This window comes from Agelaius phoeniceus, chromosome 2 (assembly GCF_051311805.1).
Source record: "Agelaius phoeniceus isolate bAgePho1 chromosome 2, bAgePho1.hap1, whole genome shotgun sequence".
Taxonomy (NCBI): Eukaryota; Metazoa; Chordata; class Aves; order Passeriformes; family Icteridae; genus Agelaius; species Agelaius phoeniceus.
Genome location: NC_135266.1, coordinates 28,009,368 through 28,037,132, shown reverse-complemented (window position 1 = coordinate 28,037,132; position 27,765 = coordinate 28,009,368). Strand labels below are relative to the sequence as shown.

Below are 27,765 nucleotides of genomic sequence, written 5' to 3'. Positions count from 1 at the left end.
CAAAGCTGCTCTGTAGCCAAGCTGGCCAGGCAGCTGGCAAATATGCAGGAAAGCACCAGCCCTTGGGTCGTTCTTTGCAGTAGACTGAGCTTTTATGAATTGCCACCTTTCTCCTCTCTGACTTTACATCTTCCCATATTGCAGTTTTCCTCTTGAATTGAGAATGATTTCAGATTTTCTACTTCAAGTTAGTTCTTTTGCCAGTAGCAGTTCTGCACTCCTGTGGGCTTTTTATTTCTACTTTTCAAGTTACATGAGCCAATGGCCCATGTTAACTGCCTCTCAAGAGCTGACAGAGAATGCCACAGTTCAGCATGATCTTCCCTTTCTCAAATCTGGGGCAAGGGCATATGTGGGTCCTCTTTGCACATGTACTCTTATTCTCAGAACCTACAAACTCACTGTCCAGCATCATTTGGAGACAGAGAGCAAAAGTGCAAGCACAGGAAAGCTGGTATGACCCTAGTTCTGCAAGTGAGGTTTATAAGAGACATGGCAAAAAAAAAAAAAAAAAAAAAAAAAAAAAAAAAAAAAAAAAAAGGAGTCTCCCAAAGAACTAACTGTCCCAGATCTGGGAAAGGCCAATGTGCATTTTCAGCCAGGTTTGGAAGGGAGGTGTGGCAAAAGATGGTCCTGACCAGCTTCTCATAGATATACCTTGGCTTGGTTCTCACCCAGTGCCAGGCCCAGGGGTAGCAAGGAAAGGCTGCTAGGGAGGGCAAGGGGAGCACAGGGGTCACCTGCCCTTCCCCTACCTCTGCTCTCTTCCCTTTCTCCATTGCTCTTTTCAGTATGTCTTTTTAGATCGGCCCTTTCATTTCTTCCTCTTCCCCGTTGGCTCAATATGATCCTGTTCCTTCCTGTTTCCCCTCATTCCCTTTTGTCTTCTCACCTCAATTTCACTTCCTAACCCTGCTTCCCTGCCATGACACGACAATCAGTCTCCCTTGAGTCATCCTTACTTCCCCCCAACGTCCCCTATCACTCTGACGTCTTTCCCCCTTCCTCCCCCCAGCTCTGACGGACGCGGTCCTCTCACCCCACTGAACCCTCCTCCTTTATAAAGAGATTTTCCTCTTTTTAATCCACGAGACCCCCGTCGCAGCCTCAGCACTCGGCGCACCGTCGGCACCGCGGGGCAAGAGACGATCCTTCTTCCTTCGCTCCTTCCAGCGGGAAAGCCCCGGGCGGGGACAAAGGCCCCGGCGGCTCGGCCCCGACACCGCCCCGCGGGATGGGCGGCCGTGCCCCGCGGGCTGCGGGGCAGCGCGGCGGCGGAGCGCAGGTGGGCGGCGGAGCGCAGGCGGGCGGCGGGCGGCGGGCGGCGGGCTCCTCTCCCGGCCCGACGGCGCTCCGGGCGGGCGGACGAGCGGGCGCTGCTGCCGCGGGCGCGGGGCGGGGGCGCGGCCGCGCAAGGCGCTCGGCGGAGCGCGGAGCCCCCGGAGCCCCGGAGGTAGGGCTGGCTCGGGCGGCTGGCCCCGCCGCGGAGCCGTCGGGAGGAGCGCGGACGGGGCTCGCCGGCGCGGCGGTGGCAGAGCGAGCGCGGAGCGGCGGGGCCAGCGTGGGGAGGGGGCTCCGGGAGAGGCTGGGTACGGGGCTGCCGCTGTCCGCGCCGCTCGGGAGTTTTCCCCCGCTGTGGTTCGTATACTTCAACATTTCTGCCTTCCGACAGCTTTTAAGCTTTCCGTTTGCTTCCCGTATCGTGAGAGAACAGATTCATATGCTTCATGCTGGACAATTAAATGTTGCAAAAAAACAAATCGCAGACTTTAAAGTACGGGAGATGTTACAAGGAGGACCAGACTCAGCATTCCAATACAAACATGTAAAAGATGTGTTTTGCTGTTGTAGCTACTACTTATACGTAGTTCTAGTATTACTTAAAGCAATTTTGTCTTCAAAATAGAGATTTTTGTAATAGTCCACATGGCCAAGATTTTTCTATCTTTTGTACCATACTAGTCTGTGACTGAAAAGTTCCCAGACATTGAGGACTTGGTGATACCAAAATAATTCAGTGCTCAATAACTGACTTCTAAGGATAGTTTAGCTTTCAGCCACGTCATTCATTCCCTTTTGTGTTCAGAGACTGTAACCACTGGTTGTTGCTCCACAGGCGTTTTAATTGGCATGCGACATCGATCTCAATTACATCTGAAATTCTCATTTCATAAATTCATCAGAATAGTCTCTTTAAAAACCATCTGAGGGTTTTTGTACACTGATTCTAAAAAGCAGGCATGCTAAAAGCAGACCTATTATTGCATTCTCTCCAGAGGTCTTAATGAAATAGCAATAAAAGAAACAGTTGGGATTTCAACATGGCTTTCCATGTGGAGGGACTGGTGGCCATAGTTGTCTTCTACCTGGCAATCCTGGCAGTAGGGATATGGGCTGCTTGGAAAACCAAGAACACCGGCAGCGAAGGAGATCGCAGCGAAGCCATTATAGTCGGTGGAAGAGACATTGGTTTGTTAGTTGGTGGATTTACAATGACAGGTATGTAAAAAAACACCTTACTGTTTCCTAGTCAGTGTAAAACTTGTCAGTTTTCCATCTGAATGAATTGCAATCTGCATGTTGAGTAATGCAAAGTGGGGAAAGTAGATATACTTTTTATTCCAATTGTTTAATGAACAGCCAAATGTAGCATCTGTATCGAAACAACAAATATTTGTAAATCTTACAGAAAGAATATATTTTAAGTAGTTTACATATATTTTCAATCCATAATCATCTGTAGATCAGATATGTTTGGGACAAAAGTATGGAATTCATATAGATTAATTAGAAAGTCTTAAAATAATTGTTATAGTTTTTAAAACCATCCATATTTGTGTGTTATTGGGTTTGTTTAATCTGAGTAAAACAATGTTTATAGGGAAAAAGATTGTTGGGAAGGGGAGGGTGTAAAACATAAATTAACTTTTTAAAAGAAAATTGACATAACTCCAGACTTGTAACTGTACAGATTTCAGCAAACTTATTTTGTGGATTCTTTAGCTTCTTTTTCAGCAATTGGACAAAATAATGCTTTACTCTCAATAGTAGTATCAGTAAGAAAAGGCTGGGTGAAGGAAGAGTTCTTCACTGATTTTGTAAACGGTGCTCTCTGACTCCCAGAGCCAGTCAAACCAGCTGTCTTACCTGGGTAAATAAAATATTCACAATACTGTCCAAAATCTCAAAACTTATATTATGGTATTGAAACAAAAATGCGTTATAGGAAGAGTGAATTTGCCCACCATTATATTAAGGCAAATTAATGTTTAGGCATGGGGTTTTTTTTTCATTCCTAATTTAATCTAAATCCTATTCAGGCAAAGCCCTTTCAATTGTCAAATTAAATTTATCTGACTATATTTATATTTTGCTGTTTTGCCCTGCTCTGCTTTCACAATTATCTAATAAAGAAGAGCCAGGTAAAACTTGGGCCAAAAATCTGCATTCTTTATTTGAGATAACTTCACATTCTTTTGCAGGGGCATTTTGCTCATTCGAAGACTGAATGTTTAGATATTGAGTAAAGAATGTTTGTAAAAGTCAATAAAGTTTGAATACAGTCAGATGTTCTACTTTTTGCACTGTGCTGTAATTTACCGTATCATGCATCCATCAGCTACTGGTGCATAGGGTATGATGAGAGTCTGCTCCTAGTGAGAGCTGGTTAGACTGCTTTCTGCTGAATGAAATGTTTTCAAGGGCATTGAAAACAGAATATTTTGCAGAAATATTGGTTGCCACAAAACAATAAACATTAAATCAGGGGAGTCGAGATAAAAAAGCATTTCCCACAGAAGTGGCTACGACTAATGGCTTTGCATATAGAAGATACAGATTCTGGTCTCCTCAATCCTATTTTGCAGGAATATTTTGTGTAACAGCTGAAACACAGATGAGACCTGAACTGGGATTTCCTGTATCTCAGGCATGTTCTGTAGCCACCACAATTCACACCTGCACATGTTCATCCTGTGTTGTGCAAGCTCTAGAGATGGCGCAGTGTCTCATCTTTGCAGCAGAATATCAGACTGATCCCAAAGCCTTTGGGTAGCTCAAACTAGCGCGGATTTTATACTGTCAAGGCTGACACTCTTTTTCCCCTATGCCTTCCTTAAGTCTGGCAATTAATGCATGATATGGCAACTAACTTACCTTTCAGTTGTAGTGAACCATGGCTGGTGCATAAAGCGAGATCTGGGCACAAATCTGCTGAGCCAGAGGTTCGTCCGAGCTTTGTCTCAGGGTGTTTGGGGCACTCAATTTCTAAAATCATAACAAAACAGTTATGAAAGTAAGCTGATGAAAATCGACAATAATTTTTACAGCTTGATAATTTTTACAAAAGGGACATATATTTCAAGGTATGCTTGAAATGCTTGCTTTTCAAAAAATGGTTGATGCTGATTTCGCACATCGCGACCCTGACTATTCTCAATACATGACTATTCCAACATCATTTTTATGTTTTCCAGGTTTAATTGTCTAAATATAAATTAGAAAGCAAAGCTTCCCCACAACAGGAAAACAAGAATTGTTTTAAAGATCTCCAGAAAGGACATTTTTTTTATGTACATGAAGCACTTCGGGTTATGAGATAAGGCCTTATTTTCTCTTTTTTGCCTGTGACAAACGCTACAATGTTCCATGGGTATTGGCCATGAAAGTGGTAGAAGTTTCTAGGGTTACTTAGTGGAGAGGATGACAGCACGTAGCCTATAAATTTGAAATAAAATTCAGGACATAAGCACCAAAGTCAATATTCCAGAGTAATTATAGCTGATTTTCTAAACAACATTGAAAAATCTTAAAGCACTACCTATGAATAACAGCTGTAGATATTTTTGGGTATATGCTATGATCCTGAAGAAGAAAAAGCTGTATCAACCAGCTACTGAAATGCTGAACACAAAGCCTGTTGAAGGTTGAGTGTGTCTGCAAATAAGAAAATGGAAGGAGTGAAAAGGTTGCATTGTGGATGGATCACAGCAGCTTATATTGAAATGAAATAACATTGTACCACAGTAGACGCATTTATTCTGTGTATAATTTTTATATAATTATAGATAAAATGCTGCATTAAATACTAGTATTCCTTATTTTTGTGAATGATTTTTTTAAGGAGTGATATCTGCAACAAAATTTAATCTAATTTGATTTTAGTGATTGAGTCTAAACCCCAAAGGAAATAGTTGAGATTACATAACTAAATGCTCACAAACATGACCCAAAAGGTAATAATCTATTGATGTAATTTTTTGCATTTTAGTTGGATAGAGCTACATAACCCTTCCACATGAAAAAAAAATTACACGATTCTATTTTATTCTAATCCTTGGATCAGTATTTTCATTTTACAGAACTTGATGAGTTTATTAAATAATTTGAGTGCTCAGACAAGGAATTCTTCCTGAAGAAGTAGTAAAAAATTTGGTTTCCTAGTATATATCACTATATATCAAGAACTCCAAGATCAACTTCTGTGTGTCTTACAGGAACTAGAAGAAAAATTTCACTCCTTACCATCAGTATTTGTCTGATCATTTTTTACAGTGCATGTTTTAAATGGATGTTGGTATTTGCTGCATTTTTTTGTTCTTCAGATGGCAGGCAAAGAGAAGATTAAAATAGATTACCACATGAATGCTTCCATAGATTATTAAATTTGTATTCCTTTTGGCTGATTTAGGTAAAAACAAAAAGAATTTCACCAAAAATAATGGTATTAAACTAACTTTAAATTGTGGTTTAGCAAATGAGGATCAGAAAATTAATATCTAAGGTTGAAATCCCATCCTATCTTATCCCTTTATTTCATTTCTAATGTGTTTACCTGTGTCAGTGTACGTGCTGACTATCCATTCACCCCCTCAGAAAAAAGACATATAACACCTTCCTAGAGCTCTGTGGTCATTGACAGGTGTTCCAGAACAGTCATGTGCACAGAAAAATTGATTAGCAGCAATTTTTCAAACGCCAATCCAGAAATCAAGAAATAAAATTAAAAATAAGGGCTAAATCCTTCATGCCACCTTACACAGCAGTATTTGTCTGCAGGGCAGACAGTGGCAGGTAATGACCCCTACAACATCACACAGAAGGGAATTGACTTGATCTCCTCCAGAAGAAAATAAGGGAGCTAGGCATGTCATCCAAGTGCCCCTTGGGGACATCTGATATCTCTGTAGCAACTGTTGGCAAATCAATGCTGGAGCTGGAAGCCCCATTCACCACAGCTGCAGCAGTGTTGGACATCTGCCCCTGACTATGGGATATTATTCCCACCTGTAACCAAGTATATAATTAATGTAGAATTCATGCTTAGGCATTTTCTGGGGAAAGACACAAATAAGCTTCCCTTTGTAAATATTTACTCTTTGCTATTGGATACAAGTGCTTATTCCACAAGATTATGCTGCTTAAGACAAAATAAGCAACACACATCCCAGGTAGTCACGGATTTTTCTGTAGAGAGTGGTGTTCCTCAGGGGTCCATGTTGGGACCAGTACTGTTCAACAGCCTTGTTGGGGCCATGGACAAAGGGAATGAGGGCACTCTCAACAAGGTTGCAGATGACACCAAGATGAGTGCTGTGGTTAATACTCTAGAGGGAAGGGATCCCATACAAAGATACCTGGCCCAGTGAAAGAGGCCAAGTGTAAGATCTTCCACCAGGATCTGGGCAAACCCAAACATGGATTGGTGATGAGTGGATTAAGAGCAGCCCTGTTGAGAAAAACTTAGAATCACAGAATTGTAGAATCATGGGGATTGGAAGACACCTTCAAGATCATAGAGTCCAGCTGTCAAGCCAGCACTACCACTGTAGCCCCTAAACCACATCACCCAACGCCAGATCCAGACCCTCATAAACACCCAGGGACAGTAACTCCACCACCTCCCTGGAAAAGATATTCCAACGTCTGACTACCCTAACAGTCAAAACTGTTTTCTAATATCTAATCTGAATCTCACCTGCCTCAGCTTAAGACTGTTTTCTCTTGTGCTTTTACTGCAGGCATGGTAGAAGAGACTGGCCCCACATCACCACATCCTCCTATCAGGCAGTTGTAGAGAGCAATAAGGTCCTACTCTTCTCAAGACTAAACATATCCAGCTGCCCCAGTTGTTCCTGATCAGACATCTTTTCTAGACCTTTCACAAGCCTTGTCACCCTTTGCCAGACACACTTCAGCCCTTTTAAAAGCGAGGGTCCCAGAACTGGGCACAGTACTAGAGGTGCTGAATACAAGGGGATAATGTCTTTCCTGGTCCTGCTGGCTGCACTATTGCAGATGCAGGCCAGGCTGCCATTGGCCTTCTGGGCCACCTGGGCACACATTTGCTCATGTTCATCTGCTGTTGACCAGCATCCCCAAGTTCTTTTGTGCTGGACCGTTTTCCAGACACACCGTTTCCACACACTACCATTTTCCTGTAGCACTGCCTGGGGTTGTTGTGACCAAAACCTTGTTGAACATCATGCAGCTTGGTCTTGTTGAACATCATGCAGCTGGCCTCAGCCCATGTCTCCAGCCTGTCCATATCTTACACTCCTGCAGATCAACACTCTGACCCAACTTTGTGTGATCTGCAAATTTGCTAATTGTAGATTTAGTCCCCTCATCCAGATAATCAGTAAAGATATTAAACAGGACTGGGCCCAACACTGATCTCTGAGACAGGCTGGAAGAGTTGGGGTTGTTTAGCCTGGAGAGGAGAAAGATCTGTGCAGACCTGATAGCAGCCTTACAGTACCTAAAGGGGGTTTATAGAAAAGATGGGGATCAGGGCATGTAGTGAAAGGATGAGATGTAGAGGTAGGGAATTGAAGGGTAGATTTAGATTACATATTAAGAAGAAATTCTTTGCTGTGAGGATGGTGATGCACTGGAACAGATTGCCCAGAGATGATGTGGTTGCCCATCCCTGGAAGTGTTTAAGGACAGGTTTGACAGGGCTTTGAGCAACCTGGCCTTGTGGGTGGCATCCCTGCCCATCACAGAGGGGTTATAAATAGAAGATTTTTAAGGTCCCTTTCAATCCAAACAATTCCATAATTCTAAAAATCTGGTAAACAAAGTATATGATATTCTCCTTTATCTTAATTCACACTGTAAAGAGTCACAAAATCCCAAATGTTTGACAACTTTTTATGTAGATTATGTATCCTTGCTCTTCTTGTTAAGAATCAGCCTTAACCCATCTTCCCCACGTGTCCCTGTATGGGCATCACTCATGCCTTATCTCTGTAGTACACAATAGTTCTTGATAACCAAAATTCTACTTGTAACAGGTCTCCTTGGGTCACTTCTTTTGTTGCAGCCTCTCTCTGCATGCACACCCTCATAGAAGTCCATTATACCATTTCCAACAACAGAATGGCTCATTCCTGTGCTTCAAATTGCTGAAAGGGGGACAATTGTAATTCTCTGGTTGCTGTAGATCTTTGATTCTAAAGCCATAGTGAAATTCAGCAAAATACTCTCTAGTAGTACTTGAGAGATATCACAGTCAAGCGGAAGACAGTAGTTATTTAGCTCTTAATGAAATTTCTTAAAGAATTTTATTAAATTTCCTAATTTGTTTTTCTCTCCAATTGTCTTAAACACAAAATCAAGTTTGCCCGCACAATGGTGGATGATGGGAAAATTCTGAGGAATGTTTAAGAAAATTACATTTCCAACTATTGTGACTTTTTACACAGAAACCCTAACTACTCTTACATGAAAAAGTAAAGGCTTCTGACACAAACCAAAACATCATTACAGAAATCTAGGACTTGTAATGGTCTGCCTGCCCTTGTTCAAACTGCAAACTTGGATTTCTAAAACTTGCTCATTATACATCAGAGATAATAATTTTTTTTTTTTTTTTGCATGGAATCTGCAAACAGGAAGAGATGAACTTTATTACTTGATTTGTTATGAAATATTTTTGCAGATGTAATCACAACACATTTCTGTGTTGGAGTTTTTCTCTCATATATACTGTTGATCCCAAATTCTCAAATGTAGAAACTTCCTTTAAAGGCAGAGAATCAACTCATTAAGTGTCAGAGGACAGTATATTAAAAATACTGCTTTTTGGAGAGAGAGATAAAATCAGAAATATTGGAGACAGCACATATCCTTTATTGAATATGGCTCAAGGAAGAATAAATTAAACTAATTAAAGTTTAGAACTTATATAGTGACAAAAAAAAAGCACCACAACTCTATGCAGAAAAATTTTGAGAACTCAGAGTTTATTAGTATACTTCATGTAACAAAAAAAATTTAACAAGGTTTAAATGGCTTTTTTTTTTTTTCATGAAGGTCCTGGTAAATAATGCGTTCATCAAACTTTTGTCTAATTTACACATTCTTCTTTAGACTCCCCCTTATACCTCTCCTTCATTTGTACTAACACAAACAAAATAGTAATAGTAAATAAGTAGTGGGGGACTCAACCCTCACATCTTCACTGACTATATAGAGACTTAGACACTTTGATGATTGCCTCAGTCCTTTTGACTTCTTTTTTCATCTGCTTAGGCTGTATATTCAAATTAGGCCTGCCTTTAATAAAAAGATGCCATGCCTGGCACTTGTATTGTTGATATAATAAAAAATAGACATATCCTACATAATGATGATTTTATTGTACAGTGTGTGATCTTTTCTTTCTTTGTGGACATAAAAGACTTTTCCATCTCTTCCTTTTCAGCCACATGGGTTGGAGGAGGTTACATCAATGGGACAGCAGAAGCTGTGTATGTCCCAGACTATGGTCTAGCTTGGGCTCAGGCTCCTATTGGATATTCCCTTAGCCTGGTTTTAGGTAAGCAAATACCAAAACTAATAGTCCCTCATTTTAAAGAGTTCTGATGTCAGGTTCATTCTTTGAAATAAAAAACTATGGTCTAATAAAAGATTGCTGAGGTAAACTGGATCCCTTCTTCTGGTACATTTGGCTATTAAAAAAAAAAAAAAAAACAAAGCAAGACAAAAAAACTATAAATAGTTTGATATCTCAAGTCTCCCAAATTGCTTGCCAAGACCTATTTGATTATGACAACCATATTCTTTGGGGGTGGGCAGAGGGGGGGGGAGTGATGTGTTTAAATTGTCAATACCAAGTTTTATATATTTAAGTTTTCTTTAATTGCCTATGTGATCTGGAACATGACCCAGGTGCCCAGGTATCAGCACACCTATAAATCTTGGAATTAGACAACTATCCTTTTGGGTTAGGACAGTGCTTGTACTTTATAGATCTCCACCAAGAATCTAGGTAACTTTTTTTGATTTTGTGTAGGAAGCATGTAGCACATTCCTCAGATTGGAAACTATTTTCTTAAAACTGAAACATGCAACCTCTTAAATGTACAAAACTCTTAATCACATGCCAGAATGCTAATGCAGAATCCTGATATATGCAGGGACAGTGTGTAAAATACAGACAGCATTATAAGTTCTAATGCTGAAATAATGATGCAACTGTTTAAAAAGCATGTTGTTACAGAAAAAAAAAAATCCTGTGTTTTTCATATTCCCTTAACGTACTCACTTTTCTAATATTACTTGACCTCTCAGTCTATTCTGAGTCTATTCTCAGGGTCCTCCTACCTAATCTGTCCCTTTCTTTCCTTTGGTTGTTTATCCAGATCCTCTCTCACATTTTATTTCTTCCTATACAACTTGTTTTCCTTCCTCTTTCTTTTTTCCCCTTGAAAATGCTTTCCAATGGCCTGCCCTAGTTATCCTGACTTCCCAGGCAGAAACTTCTCCCCCTGCAGATGATCCTCCCTGGCATGTGCAGGCAAGCTCCAGTTCTGGCAGTGGTTGCCACCCCTGAGAGCAGCTCTGTGTGCTGTAAGGAAAACAGGGACTGTGGATGTCTGCCTGGAGATGAGTTGGTGTCTTTAGGAGAGCACGAGGGTCACGATCCATCGGTGTCGTTAACCGGCTCTTAGGATTGGAGTCGAAAGCATCCTCCTCACCCCCAGCTATAGTAGATATTTTTGCCCCCAATGAAGGAGGAATGATGAGGAGGACTCCATCTTATCAGAAGGCTAATTTATGACTTTATTATACTATATTATTCTATACTATATTACATCCATATTACATTATATCTAAACTGAATCTGCCAAGCACTGCTCTCCACTGCATGGAATCTCGTGACTGTCAGCCAACAGTCCTGACACACACACACACACACCTGGATACAATTGGCCAGTGAATCAAAACACACCAGAATCCAATTATCAGTTCCCTTCAGGTAAACAATCTTCCACTATGCATTCCACTTGTGAACAACACAGGAGCAGCAAATGAGATAAGAATTGTTTTTTCTTTCTCTGAAGTTCAGAGAATGTGAAACCCAGAAGTATTCTTGGGAAGAATTGTGTCTTGCTTTTCTCTGTGAGGAGAAATGTGTTGACACTCAGCCCCTGCAGAATTGACACAAATTAACAATAGTCCAAAAGAGTTAACCTCTCTGCTTGTTTTCCAACTGTTTAGAGATACCCAGACTTGTTTTCCTGAAAATTACGATGTCTACTGCAGAGAAAAGCAGTCTGTATGTGTAACCATGTATCTCTCTGCAGAGCATGGAGAGAATTTCTCTAGGCATGATGTGTACATGAAGGTTTGAGGGGAGGAATTCTTTATCCTTCTTTAAAAAAATAAATAATCAAAATTATAAATACCAGGCTGAGAGAAATATTACTGCTTCAGACAAGTATTTAAGATTAAATCAATCTCCCTGTTTGTTATCCATACAATTTATTTTCCTTAGTATTTCAAGCAATTTAGTTTTAAAAGTTTGGATACCTCCTATTTCCTTTAACAGGTGTTTGAACATCCTAATAGATTATGTTTTTTTCTTCTTCAATTGTCTTTTGCAATGATGGCATAACAAGTAGATTAGGAAAAGGATCTATTACCAAACCAAGAATCACAAAAAAGAAAAAAAAAAGCTGAAGTGTTTCTGCATCTACCTGCCTAAACACAGCATCCACATAAGCACTATAAATTGGGATGACAGTGTATGGCCCAGTACCTTCTGTTCGGGGAACTTGATGAAATGAAAAAATATGAGTTATAAAAAGCAATACATAGAAATTTGGAAAAATCTTCTGCACAATATGATGAATAAATGACATGTCTTGTCATGAGGAACCTAATTAAGGATTGCCAAATGCCATACAGTATATCTTACTGGGAACTGACAGGGTTTCCACTTCGAAATTATACCTTATACAGCAGTTTTACTGTGGTGACTGGGTGATAGTCATGTGCAGATCTCAACTACACAGGCTTCCATACAAGGGCTCTTTCAGCTTTCCTCAGATAGATAGAAAGACAGAAAGAATTTCCCCAAGACAGAAAGAATTTGAGGAGGGGAGGCCTTTGCACATTTATGTACATATGAAGCCCATATACCAGCCAGGCAGAGCAGAATAGTGATATATCAAAATTCCTGAACATACCTAAGTGAAATAACTGTATAAGGAATATTAATGGAATCTGACACCGGCAGAACTCAGAAGACCTCTGACATATCCTGCAGGTGTAGTAAAGTTGTTCCAAACATACAAAATAAATCTGAATTATCCTGAAATAATCAGATTTGCTGTGTGTGCACTAAACCACATGTGAAATTCTATTTCTGATTCGGGAATCTCAGACGGTTTTATTTTTAGAGTAGGAGTATGTGAAAATTCATGCTGGATTCCAGTCTAAGAATCAACAGGATTAGGTAGAAAAGCCATTCTCTTAGGCTAATCCAAAATTAGACAAAACTCTGACAGCATCCATAATGGGAGATTACATAAACTGAGCCAGAAAAAATAAGAAAAAACCTTTTTTTTAAATCATCAGACTATAGAAACTAATGGAGTGTGTGTTTAAGTAATTCTGTAGACATAAATAAGAGTTTCCAGAGAATACTTTTACTGTACTTTTTACTTACAAACAAACAAACAAATACTATTGGTGATATTTTGGACCCTTAACTGACCATGAACATTTTATCTCTTAATGGTAATGCATTTCTGAACTGCAGCTGGTGTCTTACGTAGCTTTTTCTTTGTAGGTGGCCTTTTTTTTGCAAAACCCATGCGATCCAAAGGCTATGTGACAATGCTGGACCCCTTTCAGCAGCTTTATGGAAAAAGGATGGGAGGACTACTGTTCATTCCAGCTTTAATGGGAGAAATGTTTTGGGCTGCTGCCATCTTCTCTGCCTTAGGTAAGGAATAAGCAGTATAAATATTAATTTATTACAGATAGAAACTATCAAGAATATCAGAAATGCATTAAAATTCTGGCTCCAAATGGTAACTATTTAAGGCAAGTGATTCAGACTGTGATATTTCTCAGACCCATGCTAACTAGCAAATAAATCCAGTAATGCTACCCCTTTAATTATTTTGATAAGGGAAAGACATGCAAAGTATCTATTAATTTTCACATACCTTTAAGTTGTATGTCTTCAAAGAGCATGAAAGGATTTAGAAGCAAATTTCTGTTAATAGTGAGGGTGTCATAAGTGATTGCAAGGGCCCCTTTTGTGTCAAATCTGACCCAGCTTTTCTTTTACATCTCTGGGATGAGAGAATCCCAGTCAAAATTTCCCTTAATGATATGTAACAGCATTTCCAATGCATCTTAACAAAATAATCCTTTGAATATAGGAGATCTCCTTGTACAGACCATTCCATAACACAAATAATAGAAATAAACCAGACGCTGATCAATAAAGTGAAGAATTCTTCAATTCTAAATGGCTTTCTTCTTCACAAAATGAAGAAAATACTCAAGAAAGGATTTGGAGAATTAGTGAAACTATGACTCAATAGAAAATCACTCAACTACTCATCCAGTTCTGAAAAAAATCAGCTTCCAGGGTTTCTAATTATATTTCAGGCCTGCATTTAGCAACCCCTTTAAGAATAGAGAAAGCCCTTGAGTTGAAGCACCAGTAATTGACTTTTACCAACTAATCATACTAATAATGCACATGCATGTGGTAATGCCTTCTAGCATAAGCTATTTTAAACAAAAATAAACTTTGAAGGTACTCTCCAACTGCGCTCTGATGGACTGCAAAGCAATGGGGAGCTTGTTTACCACAATTTCATCACAAAATCCTTAAAAGACTAAGAAAAAAACTGCATGCTGAGGTGATAGGAGTTGAATAACTTGAAGAACACTCAGAGTATTTGCTATATTTTTGATTAAGGACAAGCCATTCTCTTTTATTTCAACAGAAGTGGTGTGAATACCTTTCTAGATTTATATAACAGCCAACAGTTAAAGACTGTCCATGATTATAAAGGTCATTGAAGATTTTTATTTTAACTATTCTGTGATTAATCTAGTTCATTTTTCACACCTATCCTCACTGATTAATGTTTAATCCCAGTATTCTTCACTACTTGCTCTTCATCCATACTCCTTGCTTGGCAGGGTTGTAGACGGGAAACACTGATCATTAAGCTGTGGAAGAGGTCTGAGCTTGTAATTCTTAAGCACATGAACTTTGAAGGTTCATTGTGCAGCAAAAGCCACAAAAGATCTGTCAGCTCCCAGAAGCTCTTATATATCACATATCATGTTGTCTTTTAAGTCCAAAACTCTTCCAAATATGTTCTCCAGAATATCCATCTACTATAACTGCAAGTACTAAAAGTAGTTGCAAGATGTTTCATTGAAATCATCCTAATTAGGAGGAGAGGAATTTTTTAAACATGGTCTTAAAACATCACAATGGTTTGAAATAGTTGATACATCAAAGGGAAATGTATAACCATCCTGATAGCTGCTGGAGGGGCTGAGCAGAAGGACACAAGCTGTTCAGGAGGTTTCTTGAGTGCACTGGCAGCAACTTCTTGACACAAATGATCAGGGAGCTGTTGTAGGGAGGTGCTCTGTTGAAGCTGTTCCTTAGACACAAGGAAGAACAAGTCAGAGGTATAAAGGTCAAAGGCAGATTTGGCAGCAATATTCATGAGATGGGGGAGCTCATGGTCCTGAGAGTGGGGAACAAGGCAAATATCACAACTGTAACCACAGACTTTAGAAGAGTAGAGCTGGGCCTCTCCAGCATTCTGCTGGGAAGAATCCCATGGGAGACTGTCCTGGAGTCCAGCAGAACTGGTTCATATTCAGGAATCACCTCCTCAATGCTCAAAAGCAGGTGTGGACTGCTGAATGGGATGGGGCACTTGGTGGTAAAAGATGTGGAAAAGACTGATGTAGTCAGTGCTTTTTCTGCTTAATTCTTTGCTGGCAAGATCAGTTTTTAGGAATCCCAGGACCCTGAGAAGCCTGGGAAAGTCCAGTGCAAGGAAGACTTGCTGGAAGAGAACCAAGTGAGGAAACTTTAAAATACACTGGACAGACACAGTTTCATGGGACCTCAGGGGATGCATCCTGCAAGTGCTGTGGCAGCTGGCTGGCAGCATTGCAGGAACATTCTCAGTATCCTTCTGAAGACTGTGGCAATCAGGGATGGGCATAGCTGGTTTTCACAGACAGAAGAGAGTGCAGTCCTTACAGACCTTGAGCAACGTAAGGAAGTGCTGTTGGGACACTTCTCAATTTCCTAAGAACATGCAAAATGACAGATGCTAAACTTAGACCAACAGGAGCATCTCTTTTCCCATTCCCTTTAGAGGTGCAGAAAGGGTGTGCAGAATATAGAGGGTAATTATTAATGCTGTTGCTAAGTGTTAGTCCAGAACCCATATATGCAACTTAACAAAGGTGGGGCTCTCATCACACATGCTGTGATACACACACTAACACCCAGTGCTCTGGTTTTCCCCTTAGGTGCGACTATAAGTGTGATCATCGACATTAATGTCAATATTTCAGTCATTATTTCTGCCCTGATTGCCACTTTGTACACACTTGTGGGTGGGGTTTATTCTGTGGCCTACACCGACGTAGTTCAGCTCTTCTGCATCTTCCTGGGACTGGTAAGTTTGGCTTTTTTTGCCCTATTTTGTCAAGACTGGTAAGTTTGGCTTTTTTTGCCCTATTTTGTCCTGAGCAGCTACAAGGGCCAAGTGTGTCCTGGGCTGTACCAGGCACAGCATTGCTAACCGGTCAGACTCACAGAGTGCTGACTTTAAAAGAGTTTGCATTTGCATCAATGTACAGCCTGTACTTGGGAAATAGTGCTATCCAAGAGGTCTGATTCTTTGGCTTTTTTCCAGCCAGTCTGGCAGTCCAACCACTCTTACAATTTTCCTCTGGAGTATACATCTAACTCAGAATAGAACTGGTGCTGACTCCTTCCCTGTCAGTCTTTAGGACTGTGACACTGGCAGGAGGCATCAGACATACGAAGCTGTTGGTAGAAAAATTCTGTCACTGGACCTGCAGAATTGATACTCTACTGTTTCTCTTTCCTGTGGTTGTCACCTACACAGCTTAGTTAACCTCCTGTTAACTTAGTTAACCTTCCTGGTTTTTCCCTCATTTCCCTCCACCACCCTTGGAGACCATAATATAGGAAGTCTCACCAGATGTCTTGGCTGTTTTAGTGTGGAAGTGGATATCCCTCATCAGCTATCAATGATATGCCAGTGGGTAGCCTTTTATTTTATGCTGTTCTTTAAGCCCCATATTGAAAAACATCAGTGTGATACTGATCACAAGGGTGAAATCAAAGAAGCTGCTGGCTTTGTTTGCCAGTGGCAGAAACTGACAGTCAAAGGTGTGCAGAGAAGTGAGATATGCTAAAATAAATGGAGTGGCTCAAGACGGAGGAATCAAAGGGAACCTTGGAGGCCTGGTGTTCTTTCTCTGCTTTCAACAGAGTTCTTGTGCAGCTCTAGGAAAATTGTTTCAGCCATTGCTTACACAGGTGGTCACTAACCAGCTCTCTGTGTGCTTACTTTGTGGCATCTTACTGTGAGGACTATGGCCTTTAAGTGATTTAATGGAAATGGTGCTAAATAGCCTGAAAAAGTAAATCCAAGTTCCAGCTGGCCACCTCAAATGAAAAGTTATTCCAGACTTTCTTCCCTCATATCTTTTTTCTTCATCTGTACAGTGGGGAAAATACTCTTTCCCTAACATAAATGTTAATATTTGTGAGACATTACGTTTCTACAGATGGCATGCATTACAGAAATTCCCAAAACTGGAGATAAATCAAAGTACAGAAATTGTCTTCCAGCGTGATCCACTCATGAACCACTAGAGAGCCTGAACCTGCAGGAATAGCATAAAAATTAGTGTGAACCTGATGGGGGGGTGGGAAGCAAATGAAGGTTGTACAGAAGTTTTCTAAATTATTTGATCTATAGCTCTTTAGTGTTTTGTTTAATTCAGGTTGGGCTCTTTAAGTAATTTCCCATTTGAAATAAACAGCAATAATGTAGTACTGAAGAACTCATATTCATGAACTCAAGAGTGTCATCAGTGAGGCTGAAGAGTCAGTATCTAAGTTGTCATGCTCTAGGGAGGCAGGTTTAGATCAGATGGGACCCTCTCACAGTAGATGTCACAGTAGAGGAGAGCACAGATTCAGTTATCCCAGCTTCTCCTCCAGACTCTGGAGCAGTTTTTATTCCCACTGTCAGAGAGCTTTGCTGCTCCTTCCTCTAGTGTCTGGTGGTCCAGGAAAGAGTGTAAACAATGTATGAGGAGGTTAGGTAAAACAGAACAAAATTGCATAAATGTGTATTTGCTTCTGCTTTTGCAGTTTCCATTTATTCTTTGCTCACACTCTCAAGGACACGTGAGCTATTCACTACCAAGCCCTCTGGATTTCAGAAATGTTCCACCTGCACATAATCTGACTTTTTGCAAATCATCTTGATAATTTGGTATTCAATCTTATTCAAACAAGCAAGAATAATAAAACTGGAAGGTGTTAGTATTAAAATTTCACAGGTTTAGAATATCTTTAGACTTGAGCAAATTGTTTCTCTTTGGTTCCAGTGGATCAGTGTCCCCTTTGCCATGTCCCATCCTGCAGTAACAGACATTGGGCTCACGGCTGTGCACCACGTGTACCAAGCACCTTGGCTTGGATCTATCAACTCCCTTGACATTTACACATGGTTGGACAATTTCTTTTTACTGGTAAGTGGTGATTTGTATGAAGGAGTAAAGCATTTAAGCACTTACACCATGTTACTGTGACAGCTGAAAATGATGGAGTCTAGTTAACAGTTTCTATCACACTGAAAACTTTTACCCTCTTGACTCCTGCTTGATATTTCTGCACATTTGAATGATTTCAGTGACATATCAGCCAGCATTGCCAAGAATGCAATTTAAATAACATCAGGCTGAAAGAGCTGACATGTTAAAATTAAATAAAAGTGTGCAGCTAATGCTTAACTGATGTAATTGTTGGCAGAGGAATTCATATATTGCAGAAGGCAATAAATACATTATACAAATGATTAAATATGCCTTTGGTATAGGGAAATAAAAAGCTGTGCAGAGATGGATGGCAGGATGGATAAATTCATACATGCACACATGCCAGAATGAACCATGGTCTTTCATTATTTAATACCTATATTACACATGGGATTGGTGGTTATTAAGTACTTTCCATTAGAGGATCTAGAAACACATGCTAATATTTTCCATTCTCAGTGTCCCAATGCAAATTTACACTCGTTTTATTATCATGTTTTATTTTGGGATTACATTTTCTGTCTTTTTTTCAAATCCTCACAGCCAAAAATCTTCAGGGTTTTTTTTTTATAATTGGTCTATTAAAACATCTTATTTTATTCAGCATTCTCTCAGAGACCTGAAGTATGACATTAGCTCAAGTGGCTGTATTCTCTCCTGTAAGCCTGAAGGTTTCATTTCTGCTGTTGACCAAAGGAAAGTTCTGATATTGCCAAATTATGACACACTTTCTTGTCATCTTGTCTGTTTCATTATAGCTCAAGAAAGTTACACATTCTTGGAAAGCTTTGATAAATTAACATTATTATCAAGGTGGCAAAGAAAGACAGTCATAAATAACAAGTCAAAACCAAACTTGTCTGTGAAATATTAATTTATTCCCAATGTGTGCATGAAGCTATATGAAACACCTGTATACACACTTTCTGGTCCAAATGCCTCCTGCCTCATTTAGTGTATAGAACTAGGCTATAAAATTTGCTTGGCTTTTTGTCCATGCTGTTTAGAGACAGACACTTGGTTACTTAGTGAAGACTATTCAAATCCTGCTCTCAAGACAGAATTGTTAGCACTCAAATTTTCAGCCTTTGGTAATACTATTTTGTGTTATATTTTGCAGAAATAATTTTAAGTCCAATCAGGATCTTCAGTTACATATCCAAATAAAAGAGAAGGGTTTTCACCATAAATCAAAATTTTTCCTTTTTTTTACCTGTGTCTTCTACCAATTTCTATTGGTATTTTATTTGCTTAAGGCAGTAGGAGAATAATTTCTCAGATTCCTGAGTTCAGTGTATACAGAATGTCTCACCTTCTTTGAATGACTACACTCATTCACAAAGGAAGATAAAATCTTGCTCTGATATCATGTCAGAGTCTAATCTAATTTTAGTGGAGGAGGAGTATTGGAGAGTAAATTCTTCAAATATGAAATATGAAAATATTACTTTCCATAAAGTTTTATCAAGTCAAAAGACTTGGGGACAACACAGACTATGAAAGTGCAAGTGTTGATGCTAATTGTATAAAAAATAACTTGTCTAAAAGAATGGGATTTAAGTGGACTTACACAGTTTTGACATTGCTTGTGAGAATGAAAGTTGCAGTTATTACTGGCTGGCTGATATTCAATAAATAAATGAAAAAGTAGCGATATGGCTTTCAGCATTCAAGTGATCCTTGTGCATGTTCTCTCTATGGTGATAGTAAAACAATTCAGCTACCCCCCAGTCACAGCATGCTGTTGTGTTTGCAGACATTAGGAGGAATTCCATGGCAAGCATATTTCCAGAGAGTTCTTTCCTCATCTTCTGCCACATATGCTCAAGTTCTGTCATTCCTGGCTGCTTTTGGCTGTCTTGTGATGGCTATTCCTGCAGTGCTGATTGGTGCAATTGGAGCATCTACAGGTAAATGGTTAAAAGTCAGTAGTACAATAAATGTAAAACGAATACTGCAACAAGTGTGTAAAAATAATCTTGAGTTAGATATAGGTGACATATAGGTCAGATAACCAGGTGGCATCATTTTTCAACTCATGACTGCTTCAACAGAAGACTAGACAGAAAAATAATGTTATAGAATATTTCTCCCAAAGGAAATTGCTCCTACCACAGTGGATGAAATTAAATAATTTTGTACATTCTAGATATCTACAGACACAATACTTCAATCTTTGTGTTAGATTCTGGTACTTTTATTTGGTTGTTAAAGTAATAATGGGGAATGGCCAAAGGAGCTGTGGTTATTTAGCCTGGAGAAAAAAAGACTGAGGGAAGACTTGCGCTCTACAACTACCTGAAAGGAGGTTGTAGCAAGGTGCATCTCCCACATAACAAGCAACAGGATGAGAGGAAATTGCCTCAAGTTGCAGCAGGGGAGGTTTAGAATGGATATTAGGAAAATTGTGTTTACCAAAGGGTTTGTCAAGCACTGGAACAGGCTGCCCAGGGAAGTGGTGGATTCTCCATCCTTGGAGCTATTTAAAATAGGTGTAGATGTGGCTCTTGGGGATGTGGTTTATTGATGGGCTTGGTAGTGCTGGGCTAATAGTTCAACTCAATGATCATAAAGGTGTTTTCCAACCTAAATGATTCTTTGATTTATCAGAAATTTCTTAGTTTGACCAATATATCCTTGCCAAGGTTTTTTTGTCATAGTGAGAGTGCTCCCAATCACAGTGACTGTGATGCTAAACTGCTAAAAATATTCTGTTAGAAATGTTTGCATTGCTTTGAGACCCATTTGTAATCCAAAAAGTAGTTAAACACATCAGAAAAAAACATGGATCCCAGACTTATTTTATTGAATAAAACTACATTTATGAGCAATTTAAAGTTTATTTTAGAGACAAAGAAAAATGCTGAGCAGAATTAAATCTGCCTAACAGAAACTGGTGTGACACTGCCTCTCTGAAATGCCATTGGTCTGGCCCTAATAGCAGTTTGTTCTTGAATGTGCATGAAAATGTGGTAATATGAATAGCTTGCTACTCATGAAGTCAAGAGGTGCTGTGGCTGCTAATGTTACTGATAACATACTGGTGTCCATATTGCAGCTTGGAACCAGACTGAATACGGTGTCCCTGACCCCAAGAGCAAAAAAGAAGCAGATATGATTTTACCAATCGTGCTGCAGTACCTTTGCCCAGTATACATCTCATTCTTTGGCCTTGGTGCCGTGTCTGCTGCTGTGATGTCCTCAGCTGATTCCTCAATTTTATCAGCAAGTTCTATGTTTGCTCGGAACATTTACCAGCTTGCCTTTCGGCAAAATGTGAGACAATGTTTTCATTTTTACTTTTAGAGAAAATTTTAGGTGAGATCTTCACTAGGTGATACACAGACTATAATTTCATAATGAAACACCTCTTTCATGTTCCTGCCTGTAACTAGAAAAAGAATTTAATTGCTAACAGTATGTTGAACAAACTGAAAATCATAAAAATAATTGTGATTGTGACTGATGACAAAAGTGAAAAAGCTGGCTTGGGGAGGGCAGCTGTCAAGAGTTCTCATGGACATGCAATTTATCCAAACAGTTAATTAGTGTTGCTACAAGTGTAAGTTCCACATAAATTCTTCACAAAATGAGACATTTTTCTAATCTTTCATTTATTGGGAAATCATTTGGCAACAGAATAGTCTAATGAGTTGGAGTTGTTATTATGAAACAGAGAAGAAGAAATTCTGACGCTAACAGGTTTTTTCAAGTTGTGTCATATTGTGATTGTATTTAAAAGCTATTTTTTACACTGCTGTTTTTTCTCTTTGATTCATCATCAAGCTTTTTGCTATGTTCAAAGAGTAATCGCTTTGGGAATGGCAACCATAACCCCTAAGGTTTTATCTCTGAGCTTGAGATTGAGTTATTAGTTTGTAATTATTATTGAATTAATCATGCAAAGCTTTCTTTTACAATTCAGTATTTTATATTGACTGTATGTAAGTGTAGGCATACATGTATAGACATGAAAAAACCCCCTAACACTTCCCTTTTTTTGCAGGCTTCAGACAGGGAAATTGTGTGGGTCATCAGAATCACTGTTCTTCTGTTTGGAGCATCAGCAACAGCGATGGCACTGCTGGCTTCATCAGTGTACGGCCTCTGGTACCTCAGCTCTGACCTCATTTATATCATCATATTCCCCCAGCTCCTGTGTGTGTTATTTATTAAAGGAACCAACACCTACGGTGCCATTGCAGGATACCTGTTTGGCCTGGTCCTCAGAATAACCGGAGGAGAGCCATACCTCTACCTTCAGCCCTTGATCTTCTACCCGGGCTGGTACCAAGATGATAACAACCTCTATATCCAGAGATTCCCATTTAAAACACTTGCTATGCTCACCTCCTTCTTTACTAATGTCATAGTCTCCTACTTAGCCAAGTACTTATTTGAAAGTGGGACTTTGCCACCAAAGCTGGACTTTCTTGATGCAGTTGTTGCCAGATACAGTAGAGAACACATGGACAAAGCAACTCTTGTAAAAAGTGACAATATTGTATTAAATGAACTTGCACCTGTGAATCCACGACACAGTCTAACTCTGAGCTCAACTTTCACAAACAAGGAAGCCTTCAACTACGTTGATTCAAGTCCAGAACTGTCCAACACGGAAGATAATTAAAAAATCAAAACAGGCAAAACAATGAGAAGCAGGATATTCTACAAAGAATAATAAGAACCATTTTATCAGAAGAAAAGCAAGAATTGGGAATAAAATGCCGCTGCACATTCTTTAAGTTGTTTCTAGGAGCAGGAGCATCTCATGGGAGGAACTCTTTTCTGCTATTATCTAATATGTTGGATTAGATCACAGAGTGTTTACTAAAGTATACACTCAATCCCATTCCTTCCATCCAGAGCTATATACTGTACCATTAAAAGATATTTAAAATATATGTAGAACAAAATGTGCAACAGTTCTTAGCTAGGATATCATATGAAGAGATTATAATACAGTAAGTCTGAAATATTATCACTCAGCATTTTATTGGCATTAAGTGAAAATATATTGCCACAGCTATAAGTGATTTATTTCTAAAGAGCTAGTTGCTTGAGCAAAGACAGATAGATAAATTCCCTGGGGTTTTGGCCTGGTAATTTTTTTCCTCATAAAGAAATTTAAATAATACTATCTAGTAATTTATTATTTGTATGAGACAGCAAAATGCACAAATAGTAATAAATTCCTTATAGGAGTGCTAAACATGATATATTAATTTTAAAAGTTAAAATTAAATCACCAGTTTAAAATTATATTATAGCTGATATAAGGCAACCTAAAGCAAAATATGTTAATATGGGTGTTCTCTTTCTTTTTCTGTGGTTAGTGACTGTCACCAAAATTCTTAGAGCAATAACTGGAGTTGAAATTCAGCTTGTGAAAAATGCTCTTATAGAAAAACTCAAACTAAATAGATTTTTTTGGTGTTGGGTGAAGAAGACTTATCTTGACATCATCAAAATGAACACAAGCAAAGCAGTCTGACACCAAGCAACTTCACCAATGGAATAAATATTGAAAAGTAAAGACAATCAAGAATCTTTGAAAGAGAGAGGGTTTTCCTTGCAGAAAATTCCCAATTTTCACTTACTTAAAAAAAGCTATTCTTAAAGATGCTGAAAAGTCTTTTGGCTTGGTCATGCTGGAATTACTCTGAAAAATCCAGATTTTCCATAGAAAATAACATTTCTTCAAAAATTTCTCAAAAACCCAGGCTTGCTGTACAGCTTTCCACATCTCTAAGTGTTTGACTCTGAAAGCAGCTTGGAGAGGAACTGAAAGGAATGCTGAACCCACACACACAGTGAGAGGCACAGTGGTGTCTTCCACTAAGTGCCAGACTCCTCCACTGCTCCCTGCCCTCCTGGCCGTCTCAGTGAGCCTGCAGAGCAGCAGCAGTGGCCAGGTGCAGACAAGACGTGGCTCACAAATGGCAATGCTGGCCAGAAGCAGCAAAGTGGGGAGATGAGGCCCCTGCTGACTTTGCCCAGGCCAGCAGGAACAGGCAGTGCTGTTTCCACTTGCCCAGGGCCAGGATGATTGTGTCTGTCCCCATTGGTATGTGCCTTTCTCAGCGCGAGCTCCAGTAGCTACATTTCTCTACAATTAAGGGTTATGCTCCAATAATTCTTTTTAAAATCTGTGTATGACGCAAAATGTTCGGTAGAAATCCAGATATCCTCCTGTTGCTGGTCACCAGTGAAATTTCTTTTTTTAACACTCACAGCACGAGGAGTTATAGTGGAGGATAGAAGATGTAAGAATAGGTTTTGCTGCTAAAGGAAGAAGCCATCAACTTGTGCATTCAATGTTGACATAAGCTTTCACAAGGTTGAATCCTTAGATATGTTTTGCTCCTTTTGTGGAGTCTTAACAGCATACATATATATTTAATATGTAGGGAATATTCATTTCAGAGAGGTTAATTTTTTTTTCTCCTTACACTGCATTTAAAAATAACATTGCAGCTCATTTCTGAATATACACTGTGACCTGCAGTACTACTGTGCTTACCAATATGGAGTGTGCTCTGGGTTGAGGGAATCAAAACCAGGATATGCAGTAAAAACTCAGAAGAGCCAATATAGCAAAGAAATTAAAAACTCCTGTGAGATGAGTTAATAGGCCACCCGTGAAATTCAGGGTGCTGAGTGTCACAAACCAAACACGAGCCCAGCAGTCTTAATTCCCCCATGAACCACAGAAGAGAGATAAGGAAATAGACTTTATAGAGGAAAGAGGGGAAGAACAGAGGCACTGCTAAATTATTCTCCATTTTCAGCCCAAATCCACTAGTCTGAATCCCTTCTTATGGGAAAATATCAAGTCACAGTTTTACCTGCTTACATAGCCAATGCCTTATGCTGCTGTTCCAAATTAAGTTAGAGGATCCCATTTTACAGTCACCTGTAGGCCTTCCTAAAAACTTTTCTCTTACCTCAGTTTTGTCCAGGAATTGCTAGAATTTCACTATGAGATGCTGCATAGTGACCAGATGCTTTAAATACAGCAACATTTTGGTATTATTTATTTCAAAATGCCCAGTTATGGGAAGGGAAAAAAGGAAAAGAGAAGGGGATTGAGCTGGAATAATTTAAGACATTTTGATTAAAAAATAAAAATATTTTTCTTTTATTGTTGCCATAAAAACATAAATGGCTTTAAAATGCTCAAAAAAAGGTAGTTGGAAAATATAAGTGTTAGCCCAAAAAATTTCAAACCAGACACTTTCAATATTATCAGAATATTTTGCACTTTCTATCCTATATAATGTTTTTTTTTAATTGATGCGATTTTATCTAGTATTCCTGCTTGGATGGATTACAAAAGCCAAACCAAACAGCCCCATGTAAAGTCTGTTTACAGGTTTTATTGCCTTAGCTCAGCTGTCCTACCATTAAAATTTGTACAGAGCTGTTCATATAACCAAAGGCCATATCTGTGATTGATAGCCGTGGGGAAAAAAAAAAGGCAAAAAACCAAAAACCAAAACAAACAAACAAAAACTATGCTACTTCCACAAGCAAAATGCCAACAGGATGTGATTCTTTAAGCAGATTTTATTTGCAGAGGAATTATAAGTTTTTCTCCCCTTCTGCAATTTGTGGACAGTAGTACTATACAGTAAATTGGATTTATAATCAGTGAAGCAAACAGCTCATTTTCAGACACTGAGTTTATTGTTTCTGAGCCTACAATTTTAAGATAAAATATTCATGACACAATCATACATTTTACTTTCATATTCCTCACATTTGTGAATAACATTTATTTGACAGGGGTTCTTTTCCTCCTTTGCATGAGATGTGTTCATAAAATCAAAGTTGATAACATAGCTGACATGTCAAAAAAGTTATTTCATCTCTACTTGTCCAAATGGGATGGTATACGTATTATAAACAAACCATACTTTTGTGAACCTGAACTGAATGTAAACATTAAGTGGATCAAATAAAGTCACTTTTAGTGTTTTATTTTCATATAGTACAAGAATTTAGGAGTTCAAATAGAAGTATCATAGGAAAAAACTGTTATTCATTTTCCTTCTGCCCTTCAAGTGTATTGGTCAAGTTCCATGTGCAGTTAGTAAGTTTTCGTAAGTCTGCTGCTAATCAGGGCAGTATTTGTGGATGTAGTTAAAAAAAAAAGTATATTTTTGTCTGTGTCAGAAATGCTATATTAAGACTATACTTAACAAAGCAGATAGGAAGCATAATATAGATATCTATGTTTTAACTTCATTTGTATTGTATTCAATAGCGTCCATGCATTTCAGGAAAACACTGTCTGGTTTTGGGTCTGTTTTGTCCATCTATTAAAAATAAAGACATTTATTTTATTATCACTCAGCATCACCTGATATTCTGTCTCACAAGCACAGCCCCACAGAGATGAGGTGGTCCTGGCAAAATGGGATCTGGCCCACACTCCAACCATCAGCATGGTCACAATGTCTACAGCCCTACCCCAAAACCTGGCTTCAGTGTTGGAAATAGAGATCTCATTTCAGTAATGTCCCCCTTCTTCTCACAGTCACAAAGAAGAGAAGCCCCTGAGTTCCAGGATAATCTACATCCAATAGAATTCCCTCCTGCAGACCCCTTGCCAAGGACCTTTTACTTGGGGGTGCCACATTGGACAGGGGCTGTGAGCTTGGTAAGGAGCACAAAATGCACTATGAGTCAGGAACTCCCACACCTAGGGACTGCAGCTGTGATCCACTTCTGTGTGAACTCACTGGAGAATGGGTCTGATAGCTTTTCCCTTTGTAGAGGGACATGAAGTCATCCTGGGCATTGAATATATTACAAATATCATTATTTAGAAATACAAAAATTAGTGGATTGAAAACTAAATATGCGCTTTTATAGGCCTATTACGAGTTTGATCATCACAGGAAAGATGCAAATGCATGGCTTTCCAAATGCTAATGGCATTGCCAAATAATGCCACATGCCAAATATGCAGAGTATTTATCCCCCAAATGCTTTGAAAAAATACATGAACAATACTGTCCACTCATGGGTGGGGAAAATAAGGCACACTGGTTTGTTTTCCAGGGCACTAAGGTGTTCCCTTATGGAACAAGCACTGTCTGAGGTTTTCAAAGAGTGTTGAACAGTGTAGACATTTCCCTGAGGCTGTAACGCTCTAGTCTCTTTTGCAATTAGTTGTTTAATTCCCACCTGCATCTTTGAAACACTGAAGCATGCTTTAAGACAAGACCCCTGATGTCCTGTAGCTTGTAACCTAGAAAAAAAAGCAAGTCCAGAATTCTACAGATTCAAAAAAAAGAAGAAAAATCCTTAAGTAATGTTGCGCTGAAGGTTGCAATGGAAACATTAATGAATGGTTTCACCACATTACATGATAGGTAAAATGTCACATGCAGGCCAGCTCTGGCCAAAAGCACAACAAAACCCAGCCTAGGAAGCTCTGCTTTGGGATTCTGGGGCTTTTAACCTTCAGAAAGCTTTCCCACAGAAAGCATAGTTCCCAGGGGTGAGTTTGAACCTGAATGTCTGGAGCACTGACCTTCAGCAACCAAGACTAGAAAAACAGATAAAGAAAAACATCCATCTCAGTTGCAGGATCTG

At 39.2% G+C, this 27,765-nt stretch overlaps 1 protein-coding gene across 1 annotated transcript; it reads left to right on the top strand.

The window, feature by feature from the left end:
• The first annotated feature begins 945 nt into the window (after window positions 1-945).
• Window positions 946-26,513, top strand: SLC5A7 (solute carrier family 5 member 7). Its single transcript, XM_054628009.2, has 9 exons — window positions 946-1,285; window positions 2,277-2,499; window positions 9,710-9,823; window positions 13,085-13,240; window positions 15,826-15,974; window positions 17,950-18,093; window positions 19,916-20,069; window positions 21,218-21,435; window positions 22,166-26,513. Exons 2-9 carry the CDS (start codon window positions 2,322-2,324, stop codon window positions 22,787-22,789), a joined length of 1,737 nt encoding a protein of 578 aa, XP_054483984.1. The 5' UTR covers window positions 946-1,285; window positions 2,277-2,321; the 3' UTR covers window positions 22,790-26,513.
• The last annotated feature ends 1,252 nt before the right edge of the window (window positions 26,514-27,765 follow it).